The following is a 20,189-nucleotide window of genomic DNA, read 5'->3' on the forward strand; positions in this document are numbered from 1 at the left end:
GAAATAACTATAGACATATCATTTAACTTCTTGATTAACAACATCAATTGACGTTTAAATCGAAGACCAACTACCGGATCTATCGAATATCATGTTCTCAGTTCTCACAACGCTGGAGAATGGATGAAAATGGGTTGTCAAATAATAACATCTTAGCCATGTAGCAGACTATGTTCAGAGTTTTCTCTAATAACTATAGGAAAGATGAGTTGCCATTTGTTTATGGATAGGAGTGGCTCATCGCATGTCAATAGTCAATTAGTTTTACTTATTCACATACACAATCACACCTGCATTTTATTAAAAAATTAACATAAATAATCGTTCACCCAACTGCTTACACCAAAAAATATCCGACAAGTGTATAATCTATGTATACCGACAAGGAATATTAAACAATTAATTCAGTCGACTATTTGTGTAAAGATCCCTATTTTTTTTATATTTTTTTTATACACTTTGTCCCAAACCTCTATCCTTGTGAAGTCCTACATTCCAATATATTTATCTTAAAACATGGTTATGTTAACATGTTTTGGTGCCTATAAAATGATATGGTGTGAACTTGTTACCAATGGACATAGTACTAAATAACATTCGTGCAAATCCAACAACGTATTTCCAAAGGAAATGTCATTCATCACATAGTAATGCTTTAACTATCACAACTTTTGATTACTGATTGGTACCAAAAATTAGATGTTTGGAAAATGTCTAAAAAGTCACATGAAAGTTGCAATCAGTAGTCCTCTCCAATGGTTTGAAAGAAATAAATTGTTATGGATGGTTTTAGGAGATAGATTCTAATAATTTTTGGATGATCATACTCTTATCGTAAACAAATCATTTGATATTTGCCTTATAATGGCTTCAATTTGAAGTATACCGGAAGGTACTATAGCTATTCTATTCCTTAGGCCATGATACTCAACATGTAGAGGAAGTGCTTTTGCAAAAAACTATTCCAATCTTGCAATACTTGCAATCTTAATGAGCAGGTTATGCTTTATTTTATTCATATGTGAAACTCATGTTATGTAAAAGTACCATATAATCCTCCTTATAAATATATTGCCAAATCATTTCACATTCATACACATCCAGTGTTCTTGAAAATGAGTTCACTGACTTTCCCTTCTAACTTGATCTCTAATAAAAAAATCCCAATAATTTTCCAAGAAAAAAATTCCCAATATTTTTCTCTCCATCCAAAAATACAACTTCATGACCAAAAATATGTTTCTAGTTTTATCCATTTAAACCAAGTTTCTTCTTTGAGTTATATATCCAAAAGCAAATGTCTATTATACCCTTTGAAATGTAATGCTAGAGATAATTCAGAAAATACTCCAGAAGAAGGCGAAAGTGCTGTGGAAACAGTACAAAAACTTTATAATGCACTTAGAAATAAAAATCTTGTTGAATTGTCTGATATAATTGGAGAAGAATGTAGATGCATTAGCAATGTTGCCTCCTCCTTACAAACTTTCTATGGCAAGGAGGTATGTTAAACTTTCATTTATCACTCTCTCCAGTATCAACTATTAGTTGTATTGACAAACTGATTTTATTTCGAAATATTAAACGAATGAGGTATGCTAAACTAATTCTATTTATCACTGTCTCCGATCTCAAATATTAGTCGTGTTGACAAACAGTTTTATTTAAAAATATTAAAAGAGTGACGTATGTTAAACTTCTATTTATCACTATCTCCGATCTCAAATATTAGAGCCTGTTTGGATTGGCTTATAAGTTGCTGAAAACAACCTTTTTGAGTGTTTGGTTGGCCAACTTAAAGCCATTTTGTGCTTAAAATATGCCCAAAAAAATAATTTAGTCTGTTTGGCTTAACCTATCTAAAGCAGCTTATTTTTTTTTTTAGCTTATAAACTGTTTTCAGCTTATAAGCTGCTTTTTTAAGCCCATCCAAACAGGCTCTTAGTCGTGTTGACAAACTGATTTTATTTCGAAATATTAAACAAATGAGATATGTTAAACTTCTATTTATCACTGTCTCCGATCTCAAATATTAGTCGTGGTGGTAACTGATTCTGTTCAAAATACTAGAAGTTTTTAGAAAAACAAGATGCCATTCATTCATCTTCATTTTTTTATTGAGAACATTATCCTTACCTCTCCGGCAAGTGGAATACTAATTATAAAGTAAGACATTCGTGAGAGAGATAAAAAGTAGTTTAGACAAATTCTTGTATAATTAGTGCAATTACATGGCTTTTTAAAAGGCTGTGAAAAAAAAAATCTTAAAACAGATAATATAGATATGAGGTCCATGTATAATAGGGAAGGGAAGGCTTTGTTGAGATTGTAAACGGCTCAAATATTTTCATGAAAATGATCTTCTATGACCATTTATGAAAATCTCTTGTGGTTTATTTATAAATCTAAATATGTGTTATTTTTTATTAATTAATGTCCTGTAACATTTGTAATGGAGTATATATTAAAAAAAAATTCCCTTTGCCTGGTCCTAGTAGTTCTATATACAAAAAAAATTTGATGATATATTTTTGGTTTATTTTTCTCCCTGCAGCAAGTAATAGATTTCTTCAATTCAATCATAAAGATCCTGAAGAATAATAACTTTGAGTTTGTCATTCAACCCACTATACATGATGGAACAAGCGTTGGGGTTGCTTGGGAACTAGGTTAGCCCATTGTTCTATTCTCTTATTCTTCCAACTTTGTTTTTTGTTACCGTCCAATATTCGAAATTCGCTGACCCAACTAATTTGAGTTCTCTTCTAATTAATATGCATTTTTTGTGTGAATTGCCCTTCAAAGGCGCTGGTCTTTAATTTTTGCACCAAAAAACGAAAAAAATCGCAAGGAAAGGCTTTCACAAAACTTCTGCCTTAAGGCCGAACATTTGCCCAAAATTAGGACAATTCGGACAAAAGTTAGGCCTTAAGAAGAAGTTTGTCCTAGGGCAAACCTCTACCTTAAGCCGAACTTTTGCTTGAATAGTCCTAATTTTGTTACGAACCTCTGCCTTGCGATTTTTTTTTTTTACTAAGCCAGGATTCGACCCAAAACCTCGGAGTATTAGACGAAGGGAAAAAATTAAAGACCACCCCCGAACAAGGCAAATCGTGCAAATAGCGCCCATCAATATGACCCGATTAATTCAAATTCTTCTAATTAGTAGGTGGGAAAAAGTTTAGTCCGTCTTTCATTGCCTTTTTTTTTTTTTTTTTTTTGCAGCATGCAGTGACACTCATATTCCAGTTGGAAAAGGTTTTAGCTTCTATACCTGCCATTATTACCAGGGCAAGATGCTGATAAGGTGAAGAGAAAACAAGAATGCTAATTTCAAGATTTCCTCTATCCTTGTTTATAATGTGTGTGTATGTATGTATATTTATATATATATATATATATATATATATATATATATTCCTCTATCCTTGTTTATAATGTGTGTGTGTGTATATATATATATATATATATATATATATATATATATATATATATATTAAACATCAAAAAAAAAAAAAACATTGAAAACATGCAGTTCAAGAAAACTATGTAGATATTTGGACAATATTCGGTTGAAGTTAAAAAGAAAATTATTTGAAGCTGGAAAACACGAATACGTCTATAAACCTATCTAAAAGCTAAATATATAATTTTGTTTAAAGCCAAGAAAGGTCAGGGGCACAATTCGAAACTCGGTGAATAACGAACCCATCAATATGAAACTCAGTGGATGTCAGTCTGAACTGACAATTTTCCCCTTGAATGACAGGAATGCGGAGATATTCATGGAGCCACTCCTTCATATTGAGCCAGTTAGATTGGTGAGTAACTGAGTAATAATAGTAATACATTATGACAACAAAATTTTAGATACATGACCTACAATTTTAGCTAGTACTAATATTATCCCTTCTATTTTTCTTTACTTCACTAGAAAATATCATCCTTCCTTTTGAGAGCAGTTCAAAAGATGAGTCCAGATCTTTTCAAAGGAAAGGAGAAACAGGCAACGAGTATCTTGTTTATGGTTCTACTAATTGCAGCTCTGTTGTACTTGATCAAGAACTTTAGGAACTTTATGTAATTCACTAACAAAATTATAGTAATTGAAGCAGCAATTTTTGCTGCCATCTATGAAGATTTATCACAGAAGAAGCAACTCACAATCGCTACGCTATTAATCAGCAGAACATTTAGTTATATGACCCTTTTCAGAGGAGATCGGTAATAAAATAGAGACACCTTAGTATGGTTGCATGTCCTTGTGCCAAGGGTCTATCGGAAACAACCTCTCTACCTTCCAAGGTAGGGGTAAGGTCTGCGTGCACTCTACCCTTCTCAGACCCCACTTTGTGAGATTTCACTGGGTATGATGTTGTTTGTTTGTTGACACCTTAGTATGGTTATTTTCTTCTTATTCAAATTGTAATTGGTCATCATAAGAGATCATTTCCACAAGAAGAACAAAAATAGCAAAAACAGAAATTTTGAAATTTTACATCAAAGAAACAAGGTAAATATATAATCAAGGCACAATACATAAACAAGGCCTTTAACTTGGCGCGAGTTGGCAACTTTGACCTTAAATTTTGCTAGTGCATAAGTAGGAACTTAAACTTGCCAAAAGTTGAACATATAAACACATATGCTGACGTGACGCTGATGTGGCAGTGACATAACACTGAACAAAATTATGTGCCACGTCAGCGCCACGTCAGTATTTGTGTTTACATGTTCGACTTTTGGCAAGTTTAAGTGCCTACTTGTGCACTAGCAAAGTTTAAGGTCATAGTTGCCAGCTCGCGTCAAGTTAAAGAGATTGTTTATGTGTTTTGCCTATAATCAAATACAACAACAAACAACATACTCAGTGAAGTCCCACAAGTGGGGTCTGGGGAGGGTAAAATATGTGCAGACCTGACACGACCTTTGTGGGGTAGAGAGGTTGTTTTCGATAGATCCTCGGCTCGAAAGAAAAAAAAAAGGATTTGAAGTACGCAATCAAGAAAAATATGACAACAAATTAGTAAGATAAAAAACAAATGAGGCAACAGATAGTAATACACATGAAAGAAAAGAAACTACGCGATTACTAACTAATACTTCTAATAAGGAGAACACTCAAATGAATTTGTAGCAATTGAAGCAGCATTTTTGCTACCATCTATGAATATCTTCAATGACGAAGCAACTTTCAGTCTATTGCTATAAGCATTGAGAAAGTTGTTAGGTCCAAGGTTTCACCTATTAATTTTGATGATAACAAACCAATATAATTATTAATAAAAGAACATTTACTTGTGGTAAATTTATTTTTGGTACAGGTTTATTTGATTAAGAAGGATTTGGTGAGTATCTAATCAAATATGGAAAAGAAGATATGGAAGAAAATGATTTCCCAAATCAAGTTACAAGAATCATGGAAAGGATATTTACTATAGTGAAGATTTATTACAATATTAATTTTATGGAAGGAAAATATCTCTATGGCTACACTACAATCTAGAGGTTGGAAAATCTATGAAATCAAGAAAAAAGAGGTTGAGACTATTTGCTGGAAATTATCCTACGAAGACATTTACAAAGAAAGAATATTTCCACTACAACCATTTCCACTACAACCTATTTTGGGAAGCATAACGTAGCAAGAGTTATGAAAATATGGGGTGCTGAGTAATATATTTTACGGCTAAATGTGAAGGAAGGAAAGCACACAAAGATGCAGCAGTAACCAAATATATAAAGTCCAAATTCAAGAAGACGAATGTGATTACATTCTAATCAAGATCCACGGTGAATGAAGAGGATCTTGAAATTCTCTTGGGTTGTCTAAATAAAAGCTCATACTTGTACAAGCCAGAAAAAAAAAGAGTGCAGAGAAATTAGTGGTAGAATATTATATTTTGAAAAGAAAAAAAAGATATTCTACGGAAGGGAAATATATTCAAATTTGAGATTTGAATATATTATGGAAAGGAAGGTATTGGATTTACACTACAAAATTATGGAAACATGAGATGCTGGAGAATATATTTGGTGCTCAAAGGAAATAAAATATTCAAGGCTGTTATTGAATCCAAGGCTGGACGATATAATAGACAAGTACATTTTCAATTATGACTAAAAGATACTTCATCAAGAAATTAATAGAAGGTATAAGAATGGTCAAAGATACCCAAAAGGAAAAAGTAGCAAACTCCATTAAATGTGCCAAAATCAGATTTGCATACTATTACTTCCAATGACTAAAAGACAAAAGAGATTCTTTAGATCAATTAAGGGAAAGATATGAAGAATCTTTAAGAATTTATATGGTGACTCATACGGTTGTGAAAAGTAATTCCACCAAGGAGCAATGTGAAGATATCATGTGCACAAAAAGAAAAGTCAAGAAAACCTTCAACTAGTATATTCAGCTACGTACAAGTGGAAGATATTATCCAAAATTGGAAGACTGCATTTATGAGGAGCAACAGCTAGGATATTCGCAGACCAAGTATAAAAGGAGAAGACTCTACAACAGTCAAAGCACGCAGCCACTTATACTTTCGTCTCAACTTTCTCAAGTTCTTTGCTCTACTTTTCATAAGCATTGTAATCCTGAGTGACTTACTGTGTAAACAAAAAAAAGAGGAGAGATATAGTATAGTTGGTGAGGCTTTGTATTGAGAGGTTGTGTCATTGTTCGTTTCTTTGGTGAGCGAGTGAAAACCAAAGAGTCGTTGTTGGTGAACGAGTGAAAACCAACCTTGTAAACGTTGGTGGTGAACGAGGAAAACCACAAAGGCACTCAACTCAAACTACAAAGAGCTTAAAGAGATAACCTCCTTGCAACCCAAGGGGACTGGATTAGGATACCACATTGATTCCGAACCAGTATAAAAATTCCTGGTGTCATTTATTTTATTGCTCTCATATTATATTCTGCACCCTTACTATTTATTGTGGTTTATACTTGTGCAAATCGAAGGACTGATAATTTTGTGCAGGCTGTCTCGCTATCAGTCGACTGACACCAAACAGTAGTCGACTAGATTTTTTTAATAGGCTTACAATTCACCCCCCCCCCCTCTTGTACTTTCAATTGGTATCAGAGCCTCGTCCCACATTTTTGTTTTTGCTTAACAGCAAGTGAGGAAAGATCCATGGCAAGGCATCAAATTACTGAAGCCATATTTCAAGAGGGACTCTCAACAAGCAGGCCACTCTACTTCAATAGTTTATACTATAGTCAGTGGAAGGCCAGAATGAAGATCTATGTTCAATCGACAGATTATAGAGCCTAGCTAGTTATTCAGAATGGGCCACGACCTATTCCAAATAATAGTGATGGAAAGAAGATTGAAAAATAAACATCTATGTTTGACTACACAAAAGAATATTTGGATATTATGGAAACAAATGCTAGAGCAATGTACCTACTCTATTGTGCTCTTGGTGAAGAAGAATATGAGAAAATATCCGCTTGTAAAACTGCTAAAGCAATATGGGACAGATTGGAAGCTATCCATGAGGGCACCGTAAAAAATAAGGAATATCAAGAAAACTTGGAAAAGGCATCCAACAACGTCAAAAGGAAAAGAAAAAAGAAGCAGAAAGCTCAATCCATCCAGAATCAAGAAGTCCAACAAAGAGAGAACATACACTGCTATGAATGTGGTAAACTTGGACATATTAAATCAAAGTGTCCTAACAACAACAAGAAGAAGAATTCTAGAACTTCAACTTGGAGCGACGAGGATGAATCTGATAAAGAGAGTAATCATGGAGAAATGGCGCTCATGTGCTTCCTGGAAGGAAAACAAAGCGACAAAAATTACAGAACCTCTTCTTCGAGTGACGAGGAAGAAGCCGATGAGGTATGTCATACTCCTATCATGACTTGTAATAATTGTGATGATTTACAGGAAACTCTAGATCTAGCTTTGAATGATTTGCAAAGAATTCTTGGTGCATTCAAGAAAGTTCAACGAGAAAAGAAAAACTTGGATATTCGACTTAAGGAATGTCAGACTAAATATGACTTACTTCAAGAAGAAAATTCTGAATTGCACAAGCAAATGAAGACTTTGCACAAATCTTCTAGTCACCACTTTGATCAATGGAAGTCAACTCATCTCCTTAAGAACTACCAGTTGACTGAAAAAGGATCCACTAATAGATGCCCTACTTCAACCAAGTCAACTCAGGTAAGGTTCAAGTCGACTAATAAAGCAACTGCAGGTGAACACTCTTATTCTCATATTATATGTCATTACTGTGGTAATTCTGGACATAAAGCATTTATGTGCAATTATGCTAGAAATCATGTAAGATCTAAATATGTTTGGAGACCCAAACACTTACATGCATCTCCAACTACACAATTTACTAACCATGAAGGACCCAAAAAGACTTGGGTACCAAACACAAACTAATTTGTTTTGTAGGAACTCCTTGAGTCTAGCCATAAATAGAATCATTGACATTTGCATAGCGGCTGGTCAAGGAACGAGACTAAAGTTGCTTCAAAGTTCATATGTATTCTACAAATTGAAGGAACTACAACATATGATGGTAAAGTTTAAATAAATGGTATTACTGAAGATTATTCAAGTTTCTCTTACTGCATTACGTGATGTATATCTAGATATTATTTAATTAGTCAATTATATATGGTTTGAGTCGACTAATTGCATCATGCTACTATTTTGGTACTGATTATAACCTTGAACTAGAGTTTTTGAATGACTAGAATACATGGCTTGCACTTTTTTAATATATATATATATATATGTCACAAGTTATTAGGACAAGCAAGCATGCAATCATTATTGATATCATACGAATTTAATTCATATATATGTGGGTATGAGATTATTCTTAAAGGAATCGCATGTATGATATTCTCTTTCTTGGTAAGAATACTAACGCCTCATTCAAAGCCCAAGAACGTTGTATAACTCGAGGCCTTCATAACCTCCTCATATGGACATATTCAAAATCTTGAAGGCGAGAGGTATGTATTCACAAGTTACATGAGTTATGATTTTGATCTATCTTAACGAACTCTTCATATGAGATATGAAAAGGAAGGAAAATCATTTCTTGATTATTCTCATCCTTTTGGTTGCAAATGTCTATCGTCATGGTAAGGACCAAGTGGTAAAATTCATGGCATATTCTGTAATCTTTATTATCTTTATGCACGTTCTCTTTAGACTAATGTGTGTTGAAGTGAAATTGAGCATGAAGATGAAGAGCGTACTCTGGACCACAAGAAATCGATTGATATGAATATGTATGTACGATATTAATCAGAGATGAAGCTTTGAAATAAATGAAAGATTCCAGCAATGCAAAAATAGTTGAATGCAAATGAAGGAAATAACATATGGGAACTTATTGACAAGACAAACGAGTTGAAATTATGGATATTCAAATGAACCTGATCGAAATGGTAAGATTGTAGGAACTAAGGGTAAACTTGTAGCCCAAGGTTTCACAACAAGAAGGTTTGCTTCATTCTTAAGATTTTTATTAGTATGTTAGTTCTCATGAGCATACTATAAAGCCTTTTTCTGCATGTCAAAAGTATTTCTTTAGATGATTTTATAATTGAAAAATATTTTGTCAAGCATCTTCCAATAGTTTATTTTTTTTAAAGAGTACTTATGCTACTGGAATTTTATTCTTGATTTGAAACCATCCCAAGAGAACAGTAAGGGAAGTTAATTCTTTGTTCCAAAAATAATTTTTCAAAAATCATGATTGTCATTTTATAGTTGCATTTATTTATATCTCATATTAAAACGAGAAGGTGTACAAAGAATTTCATAAGATTTTACAAGGTATTCGAACTTGAAATGATTACAAGGGTGAGTTAACATACTTCTTCAAGTTTCAAATAATGCAAAGGTAGATGAAAGGTTCTTCAACGAAGCCAAGTATTCCAAAGGATTACTCAAGAGATTGTGTATGGAAAATTCATTGAACATGAATACTCTAGTAAACTCATCATATCTCTCTTGCAAAGAAGAACATCAGTAAGTACACAAATCAAATGTAGTGTCAAGGTAAGATTAACTCTCTATTGTATTTCAATAATTATTAGATCAGACTTTTGTGAGATACTTTTCAAGTCTCTCTCTAGTCAATAAAAAGATTATTGAAATTCCTGGTTGGTGTTGACACCTAATTTTGGCTCGCCGTACTTAAAATTAATGTTTTAGAGCGCGAAATACATTTTTTTACACATTTTTACATTTTTTGACAATTTATTGATGATTATCCTTATTTTAGGAATTTTATCAATTTATTGTCATTTTTAAGAATCATTATTTTTGCACATGTACAGCGTAATACTACTATTTTGTGCAATTAATAATGGTCTCTTTATTTTATAGCGGTACATTTTTATATCTTATACATTAATATTTATATTTTATACTTACATTATTATTTATACATTATTATTTAACTATATTTTAGTACAGTCTGTCAGTGCAGAGAAAATCGGAGCAATTAATTTTTAATCGCAGAGCAAGAATTCGATCAAGTCAAGGTCTTGTCACCTTTTTAAAAGTTGACATTTGAGGTGATGAGTTGGGTTCTTGATCCATTAGTTATTGCATTTTTACATACGGGTTAAAGGGGTAAAGGGGACAAGAGGGGAAGATCATTATTTTTTGGACAAGAGGGGGTGTTCATTGATATTATAAGAAAAGGTGGGGGTTAAATTTTATTTTCATTCCACACATATTTACACACACACACCACACTTGCAGATTTCATATTTTTTTTTTCCCTTTAAACACTCTCTCCCCTTCCTCCTCTCCCCCCACTTCCAACAGCCGCCGCCGCCGCATCACGCCGGAGCTCGGAGCTCCGGCGACGGCGACGAACCAAACGACAACCACCGCACAACCCCCTTTCGTTCTCCATCTCCCACTGCCTCACGCCTCTCTTTTCTCCTCGCGTCGCTTCAATCAACTGCTCCGGCGAGGAGCTTCCAGCTCCGGTGAACCGGAGCAGCCACGCCGCCCTTCCCCCATTTTCCTTTTCGTTCTCCTCCCATCGCCACCCCTACTCCAACCAGACCACGCTAGAGCAGCCAACAAACAGACCCCCAAACACCACCACACCACCGCCCTCTACTCCCTCCGTCACAACCCCCTCCACGCCGGAGCAGCCAGCAACCAAACACCACCACGCTTCTGCTATCTTCCTCCCCCTCTAACGATTTTTTTTTTCGCGCGTGTGTGTGTGTGTGTTTTTTTTTTTTTTCTTCAGATCTGGCCGGAGTCGTTGTGCTCCGGCCACTGGTTTTTTTTTTCCGACGACCATGGTTGCCCCTTTTTTTTACTACGTTTGCCAATTCTGCTGTTGTTACATTAAACCATTGCTATGTTTATTATTGTCTTTATTATTTTTGTGTTGCCTTAACTGTTTCGAAATATCATTGGCGCTGTCTTTGCATTTATCAGGCGTATTTTGCAAGTTCATTTTTTTTAGTTATTGCTGCTGTTGTAATCTAGCTATAGCTAATTTGCTATTGGTTTTGTACCACATTCATCACTGTTACATTGCATTCGGACTGATTTTACATTTTCTTTTACTAAATACATGTTGGTTTTGTGCCCGGAAAATACTTTTGGCGGCCAATGACACTTTTACCCTTTTTACCATTTATTTAAACTCATTTGAGCGAATACTAAACCCAAATGGCCGATGAAGAAATTTCCGTCGATTTCCAAGGCCTCCCATGTACAAAAGACGGGTTTTTATTTTAAGTTTATTCATTATTTCTTTAACTCATCCGATAGTTATTTATTCTTTTACTAACACTTTTACTAAGTGTTTATACAGGTACCTGGAGATACATCCCGAAGAGGACACTCGGAAGGAACCCGAAGACTTCATCGAATCACTGTTTGTATTTACTTTCCGCATTTTTTTTATAACTATACAAAATATAAACTCATAGTATAGTGAAAACTTTATTTTAATGTTGGGCGGGGATATTTAATTACTTGTCGCTTATATGTTTAATTTAATGTGCGTTATTCACTTTAGGCAAGATCTAGGCCGTCTACACTTTCATAAATTAATTAGATTGACTTGATATAAATATTTTGTTAATTAAATTCACACTTTTGGCGTTTAGGCAAAAAATACTAGTCCATCCTTTAATTTAGATTCTTTATACACTGTTAATACAACTTACATTTTATATTGTTTCGTGTACACTAATACATTTTTTAATTAAGTTAAATTCACATTTTTGACGCTAGGCAAATATTAAGTCGTCCATTTACAAATCTTTTATTTTTTAGAGGCATTAAACATTTCCACTCATTTTTTATCCATAATCCCTTATACTTATTTTTTACCAACACTTTTAACAATTATTTTGTTCCTTATTCTTTTGATAGGATATTCATTAAACAAACACTCTTTTTAACTAAACAGTAGAAACAAGTCAAGTAAACTTTACTTTTCTGAATAATTGTGCTATATAAACTCTTTACACCAATGAATATTCGTAGATTATTTTTACATTCTTTATGGACTAATATACCTAGTTATACAATTCTTTAGACATTTTATGTTCGATATACACTCTTTTATTCTTGAAAATACATTCTTTATTTATTTAATATCCATACATTCTTACATAGACGCACATTCTTTATATCCTTGATATATTTATTTTTTACATAGTCTTACATTTTTTTAAAGGCTCATAAATACCCTCCTTCCACCTTTTGGTCTAAAAATACCCTTAAGGTTTGTTTTTGGCTCAAATATACCCCTCAAACTAACAAAGTTAAAGTTAACTCTTTTAAAAAGCCAAATGGCATTTTGTGATTGGACACATATATTATTTAATTTAAAAATTTAAAAATATGAACAAAACTGATTTTGTTTTTGCATTTGGTGAATTAATCAACGAAATATGTTTTTTTTTTGTTTTGTTTTTTGCATTTCGTGAATAAAAAAACGAAATAGAAAATTATAATTTTTTTTTGCATTTCGTGTATTAAAAAATGAAATAGGATAAAAAAATTAATTTTGTTCATATAAAAACAAAATTGGAAAATATATTTTGTCCAATTTTTCAATTTCGTTTTTATATGAACGAAAATAATTTTTTTTTATCCTATTTCATTTTTTAAGACACGAAATGCAAAAAAAAAACATATTTCGTTGATTAATTCACGAAATGCAAAAAAAAAAATCAGTTTCGTTCATATTTTTAAGCTTTTTAGTTTTTAATTTTTAAGTTTCCACACAATTTTTTTAAAAAAATATGTAAATTACGGAATTTTATTATTGGCAATTTTTTTTTAAATCTGGAATTTTAAATTACTGGCAATTTTTTTTAAAATCTGGATTTTTTTTTAAAAATTACGAAATTTTATTATTGACCAATTACAAATTGCCATTTGGCTTTTTAAAAGAGTTAATTTTAACTTGTTAGTTTGAGGGGTATATTTGAGCCAAAAAACAAACCTTAAGGGTATTTTTAGACCTAAAAGGTGGATGGAAGGGTATTTTTAGACCAAAAGGTGGAAGGAGGGTATTTATGAGCCTTTTTCAATAGGTTAGGGGTATTTATGAGCCTTTTCCGTACTCTTAATATAGTTACACATTCTTTACACTAACATATATATACACTCTTTGTACTAACAGATATACTTTTATACTTACGAGGTGCATTCTCTTTATACTCTTTTATATATTATTTTTTACTATACATTCTTTATGAATACTTGATATAAATACATTTTTATACACTGTATATACTTAGTATATTATCATTTAGTGTAGCTTTTCATGAAGTCATAACATTTTGAAAACAGGTAATAATAATGATAAACAGATAAATAATCCCCCTCTAGTGTTTAATTAAACTAAGTCTAAGGACTGTCTTCGGACAGGCTCTGAGGGATGCTTAATACCTTCCCCTCGGGATAAATAAAACCCTTATCTAGAATCTCATAGGTTTCATGGACTAAAAATGGAGTAGACACACAAATACATATAGGTTTCCTGATTTTCCTAAAAAATAAGGTGGCGACTCTAACCCTTTTAAAACCAGTTAGAAGAACCGTGACGTTGCAAACTATATTGGACCCAGTTCAAAATAGGGCGTAACAGTTGGCAGTCAAAAATTTGACTTATGTATTCAAGAACTAACAGTTTTGATCTAGCGGGATACTCTCAGATACAAACCTTGCAGGAGACAAAGTTGACTGGCATATCATGAAAATTCAAGAGAAAAGATTCACAATCTTCTCCATAGCGAATAAAAGATTGCATGGAAGTCTGCCTTGAGAACATTGAATATCAAATGGAGATATTTTCTCACATTGAAGAAAGTAATTAGTATGATAATATATGGTGGATAATTTTGTATCCTTTTCCGGTGAGAAGGATTCATTTTTCTCTTAACCTATATGCTTTTATTATTTGTGAGTTTGGAAATACATGATGGTCTCCTTGTTATTCTTTTCTTATAACATACTCTTAAAATTGGCTCAAATATTTTCCCACTATTTTACATTCTGAAAACCTTCCTCAATTTTTTATTGATTGTACTTTAGCTAACATGTGTGATTTCTTCAATTGGTACTTACAAACACTCTCAGTTGACTCAAAATGTTTGTACTATTTGGTTATTATGCTTTATGTGGTTTTATTTGCTGGAAATTATCCTACGAAGACATTTACAAAGAAAGAATATTTCCACTACAATCATTTCCACTACAACCTATTTTGGGAAGCATAACGTAGCAAGAGTTATGAAAATATGGGGTGTTGAGTAATATATTTTACGGCTAAATGTGAAGGAAGGAAAGCACACAAAGATGCAGCAGTAACCAAATATATAAAGTCCAAATTCAAGAAGACGAATGTGATTACATTCTAATCAAGATCCACTGTGAAAGAAGAGGATCTTGAAATTTTCTTGGGTTGTCTAAATAAAAGCTCATACTTGTACAAGCCAGAAAAAAAAAGAGTGCAGAGAAATTAGTGGGAGAATATTATATTTTGAAAAGAAAAAAAAGATATTCTACGGAAGGGAAATATATTCAAATTTGAGATTTGAATATATTATGGAAAGGAAAGTATTGGATTTACACTACAAAATTATGGAAACATGAGATGCTGGAGAATATATTTGGTGCTCAAAGGAAAGAAAATATTCAAGGCTGTTATTGAATCCAAGGCTGGACGATATAATAGACAAGTATATTTTCAAATATGACTAAAAGATACTTCATCAAGAAATTAATGGAAGGTATAAGAATGGTCAAAGATACCCAAAAGGAAAAAGTAGCAAAATCCAGTGCCAAAATCAGATTTGCATACTATTACTTCCAATGACTAAAAGACAAAAGAGATTCTTTAGATCAATTAAGGGAAAGATATGAAGAATCTTTAAGAATTTATATGGTGACTCATACGGGTGTGAAAAGTAATTCCACCAAGGAGCAATGTGAAGATATCATGTGCACAAAAAGAAAAGTCAAGAAAACCTTCAACTAGTATATTCAGCTACGTACAAGTGGAAGATATTATCCAAAATTGGAAGACTGCATTTATGAGGAGCAACAGCTAGGATATTCGCAGACCAAGTATAAAAGGAGAAGACTCTACAACAGTCAAAGCACGCAGCCACTTATACTTTCGTCTCAACTTTCTCAAGTTCTTTGCTCTACTTTTCATAAGCATTGTAATCCTGAGTGACTTACTGTGTAAACAAAAAAAAGAGGAGAGATATAGTATAGTTGGTGAGGCTTTGTATTGAGAGGTTGTGTCATTGTTCGTTTCTTTGGTGAGCGAGTGAAAACCAAAGAGTCGTTGTTGGTGAGCGAGTGAAAACCAACCTTGTAAACGTTGGTGGTGAACGAGGAAAACCACAAAGGTTGTACTCAACTCAAACTACAAAGAGCTTAAAGAGATAACCTCCTTGCAATCCAAGGGGACTGGATTGGTTCCGAACCAGTATAAAAATTCCTGGTGTCATTTATTTTATTGCTCTCATATTATATTCTGCACCCTTACTATTTATTGTGGTTTATACTTGTGCAAATCGAAGGACTGATAATTTTGTGCAGGCTGTCTCGCTATCAGTCGACTGACACCAAACAGTAGTCGACTAGATTTTTTTAATAGGCTTACAATTCAAACCCCCCCCCCCCCCCCCCCCTTGTACTTTCAAAAGTGACATAACTCCGACGTTTGAAATGTCACTCGTACATAAAACAGAGAAGATCTTTGCATGGTCATTTTATTCTATTCAAATTGTAACTGGTCGTGGGACATTTCCTCAACAGGGTCAAAGAAAGCAATAAGTAACGGAAATTTTATATCAAAGACGAAAAAGAAATATACCCTCCAATGTATATTGTAGACCTGGCATGTACATCTTAATTCCAAAGTGTTCGAACGAGCTAAGAATCTGTTAATGTTCCTACTATCCATATATTAAGAATGCCAGGATTTTACAAGAACAAAGGAGCTAGTGAACCTAGACTGAGGTCGTGGCATAATTACAAAATATCCTTGGGGCAGATCAATCCAGATTTCTAATTACATACCATAAGTCTAACTATGTTAACAAACTAAAATTACCTAAAAACCAAGATACATCTTTGGAAACATTAGTGTGTCAACCAACTGGACAGCTATGACCTGAAATACCTGCCAGAACAACACAGTCGGAGGTTGTGGATCAAACCAGAAAAGGTCGTAAACAGATGGAAGTTAATGTCAAACATAATCTTTTTTTATACGTTCAAGTCAAACATAATCTTGTAGTATAAGATATTAGAAGATTACTTGAGGTGCAACGATTTTGTCATCGTCACTAAGAACACCTCTGTAGACCAGAAAAAAAAAATCATCTGAGAACCAAAGAGGAAGAAACAGTTTAAAAAAAAAAAAAAGGCTCATGTACCATAGCTCATGCGAGAGCTAGAATGACTTCAGCTTATTCTGGTTCTAGATAATGTTAGCTATCTGTCTGTCTTAACATTGGTAAAATGAAAAGTGCTTGCTTGCATTAATGAAACAGCAAACCTTTTCTTTCAGTTTCCTTCAGAAAGTATACTGTACATTTTCTATTAATTACCCTTTAAATTAAGTGATAGCCATTGTGAAGCTTTCCTATCTGTAGCTTTCTTGCGTAAGAATTATAAAATTAAGATATTTAAACCGCTAATTGCAAAAAATCAGTAAAAACATCACGGAATATTTGTTATGTTTCTTGATTTGACACAATCTCCCTCGAGGACAAAATGGTAAACTAGCCTTTCTGCGTATGAAGGGGTTAATGTAATATGATCTTTTTACCTATCATAGTGACGTAGACGTATAGTCATTGGACAAAATGACGACATGCCAGCATTTCAGGTATTTCTGCAGCAGAAATGCTTTCACATTGTAGGAGTTCTTGAAGCTTTGCGTCACACACAATCACCATAGAATTTACAGGATCCTGCAAGCAGAAAAGATATGCTAAAGAAGCAAAGATATGTGATTATGTTGCTTGGGAAGGAGGTAGAAAACTAGAAAGGAACTAAGAGGAGAGAAACACAAACACATCGCCTCTGTATAACCAAAAGAAAACAAGTAGATTATAGACATCTATCTCAAGTTGGTTTAGCTTTATATACTCCCAAATACGTTTCGTGGCCTCTGTTTGGAGTATCTCCTTTTCTTCACTTCCATAAAATTTGGCGAGCGCATCAGATATTGTAACAGTGGATGAACCATGTTGTTCAAACTTAGCAGCCACAGAATCAGCTTCAACCTTCAATCTTTTAGCTTGCTCAGCTTGTTCTGCAGGGGTTGGAGAGGGGAACGTCTTAAATAAAATAGTTATAAACCCTTCAAACTGTAGCTACTTGTCGATTTTTCCCTTTTCTTCATTTTCTATATACTTTTGGGAAGTGTGAAATATAAGATATATTACAAACTGAAAGCGTTTTTTTAATTTGACATACTTCAAGGATCTAGTGCCGTAATATGTTTAGCCAGCATCTTATTCATCTTGAACATATCAGTGCAGTCTGTTTCAAAGAGTGCTCGCAAAGCATCATTGCAGATAATCTCTCGTTTGTTACCAGGATCCTGTAAGTTGTGTTTCCTGATGTACACCCACAGCTGCTTCACAATCTGATCAAGCAAAGATAGATATATTTATGATCTATATAGTAACAGCCAACTAAAACTCGAGAACCTCTTTTGATATGAAACACCAGACTTTGTTTAGACCGCCTGGTCCGCCTCTCCTTTTTGTTCCAGAAGTAGCACTGGACAAAATAGAAACAGGATCAAATACAGAAAGGTTTGGATAGTTAACCATACAAACAAGTGGCTCAACTCTTATAACTAGGGGAATATGTTTTACTTAACTGAACCAAAATCAATTATTATCGAGTTTCAGACACTGATTAGGAAACAAAATTGTTCTAAAACCATAGAATACTTAAGCTCCCGGTATAATGTGCAATGCATTCCTTGTCATCATTATGCAACATAAGACAGTATTTTAAAATTCCCCAATTAGAGGCCCATATGCACTAGTCTTATAAAAAAAAGGTCAATTTGCAGGATTGCCTTTAGCTGGGGTGGTTATTTTTTTTTAATTTTTTTTGCCTTATGAGAGATTTTGAAACCCAACTTATGTCTTAAGGCATAAATTGGGGTCAAACTTATATCTTGCGAATCCCAACTTCTGCCCTGCAAATCCCATCTTATGTCTTGCAAATTTATTATTATTATTTTTTTTACTGAGCCTGGGTTCGAACCCAGGACCTCTGGGTGTTAAGCGAAGGGCAAATATTGAAGACCACCAATTTGAGGGGCAAAAAGAAGGACAATCCGCACAAAAAAAATGATAAAAGGGGAGAGGGGTCCTATTGGGCTTTTTTTTTTTTTGTGCGAAATGCCCTTCAAAGGCACTGGTCTTTAATTTTTACCCCTCAAATTGGTGGTCTTTAATTTCTGCCCTTCGCTAAAAACCACTTGGTTCCGGGTTCGAACCCCGCTTGGTCAAAATTAAAAAAAAACTCGCAAGGTAGAGTTTAGATTCGCTAGGCACAGTTTTGGCTCAAATTCTACCTGATCAGGCAAAGTTTTACTACCTTCAGGCACAGTTTGAGGCAAACTCTGCCTTAAGGCACAATTTGAGGCAAACTCTGCCTTAAGGCACAGTTTGACTGGAAACTCCTTATTTTTAGCCTTTTATAGCAATATTCTTGAATTATGATATAAAATCATATATAACCTATATACATATAAGGTATATGTTGTAGATTATGTAATATGATAAATAGTTGTAGATTATGAAATATGCTACTTATTTGCTAATATTTATGTAACTTCTTGATATTTAACTAAATGCATTAAATCTATAAGGTACCACCAGAAAAAAACATTAAAGAACTCACTCGTTAACTAGTGTATGTTGTTATATTCTGTACCAAACTGATTAAATTGCATGTGTATTGTGATCACGAAGAGTGTCATTTTGAAAACATTCAGGAGCACGCACTACTAGAAAATATGGAATTAGCTATGGAATTTACCGGTAATTTCCAACTAATCTGTCGCTAAATAGCTCTTAGCTAATTAATTTTTCTTATAATACATCGCTAATCCATAGCTAAATGGAATTAACATGACTTTTTTGCTATTTAGCTACGGAACTTTGTGCGTCGCTAATTCTTTATATTCTAGTAGTAGTGACGATGTTTGAAGAGATTAGGATGGCTAAAGAATTCATGATCAAAATTGAAAAGTAATAACTATAGACATATCATTTAACTTCGTGATGAAGAACATCAATTGACGTTTAAGTCGGTGACCAACTACCAGATCTATCGAATATCATGTTCTCAGTTCTTTCAACGCTAGAGAATGGATGAAAATGGGTTGTCAAATAATAACTCCTTAGCCATGTAGCAGAATATGTTCAGAGTTTTCTCTAATAACTATAGGAAAGATGAGTTGCCATTTGTTTATGGATAGGACCTGCTCATCACATGTCAATAGTCAACTAGTTTTACTTATTCACATACACAATCACACCTGATTTAATTGAAGAATTAGCCTAAATAGTCGTCCACCCAACTGCTTAAAATAAAATATAGCCGATAAGTGTATAATCTATGTATACTGACAAGGAATATTAA

At 33.5% G+C, this 20,189-nt stretch overlaps 1 protein-coding gene across 1 annotated transcript; it reads left to right on the forward strand.

Moving 5' to 3' along the window:
- Window positions 1-1,113: 1,113 nt before the first annotated feature.
- LOC132614426 (uncharacterized) lies at window positions 1,114-4,473 on the forward strand. Its single transcript, XM_060328880.1, has 5 exons — window positions 1,114-1,502; window positions 2,555-2,669; window positions 3,226-3,307; window positions 3,770-3,821; window positions 3,935-4,473. The coding sequence occupies exons 1-5, from the start codon at window positions 1,116-1,118 to the stop codon at window positions 4,082-4,084; spliced, it is 786 nt and encodes a 261-aa protein (XP_060184863.1). The 5' UTR covers window positions 1,114-1,115; the 3' UTR covers window positions 4,085-4,473.
- The last annotated feature ends 15,716 nt before the right edge of the window (window positions 4,474-20,189 follow it).

This window comes from Lycium barbarum, chromosome 10 (genome assembly GCF_019175385.1).
Source record: "Lycium barbarum isolate Lr01 chromosome 10, ASM1917538v2, whole genome shotgun sequence".
Classification (NCBI taxonomy): domain Eukaryota; kingdom Viridiplantae; phylum Streptophyta; class Magnoliopsida; order Solanales; family Solanaceae; genus Lycium; species Lycium barbarum.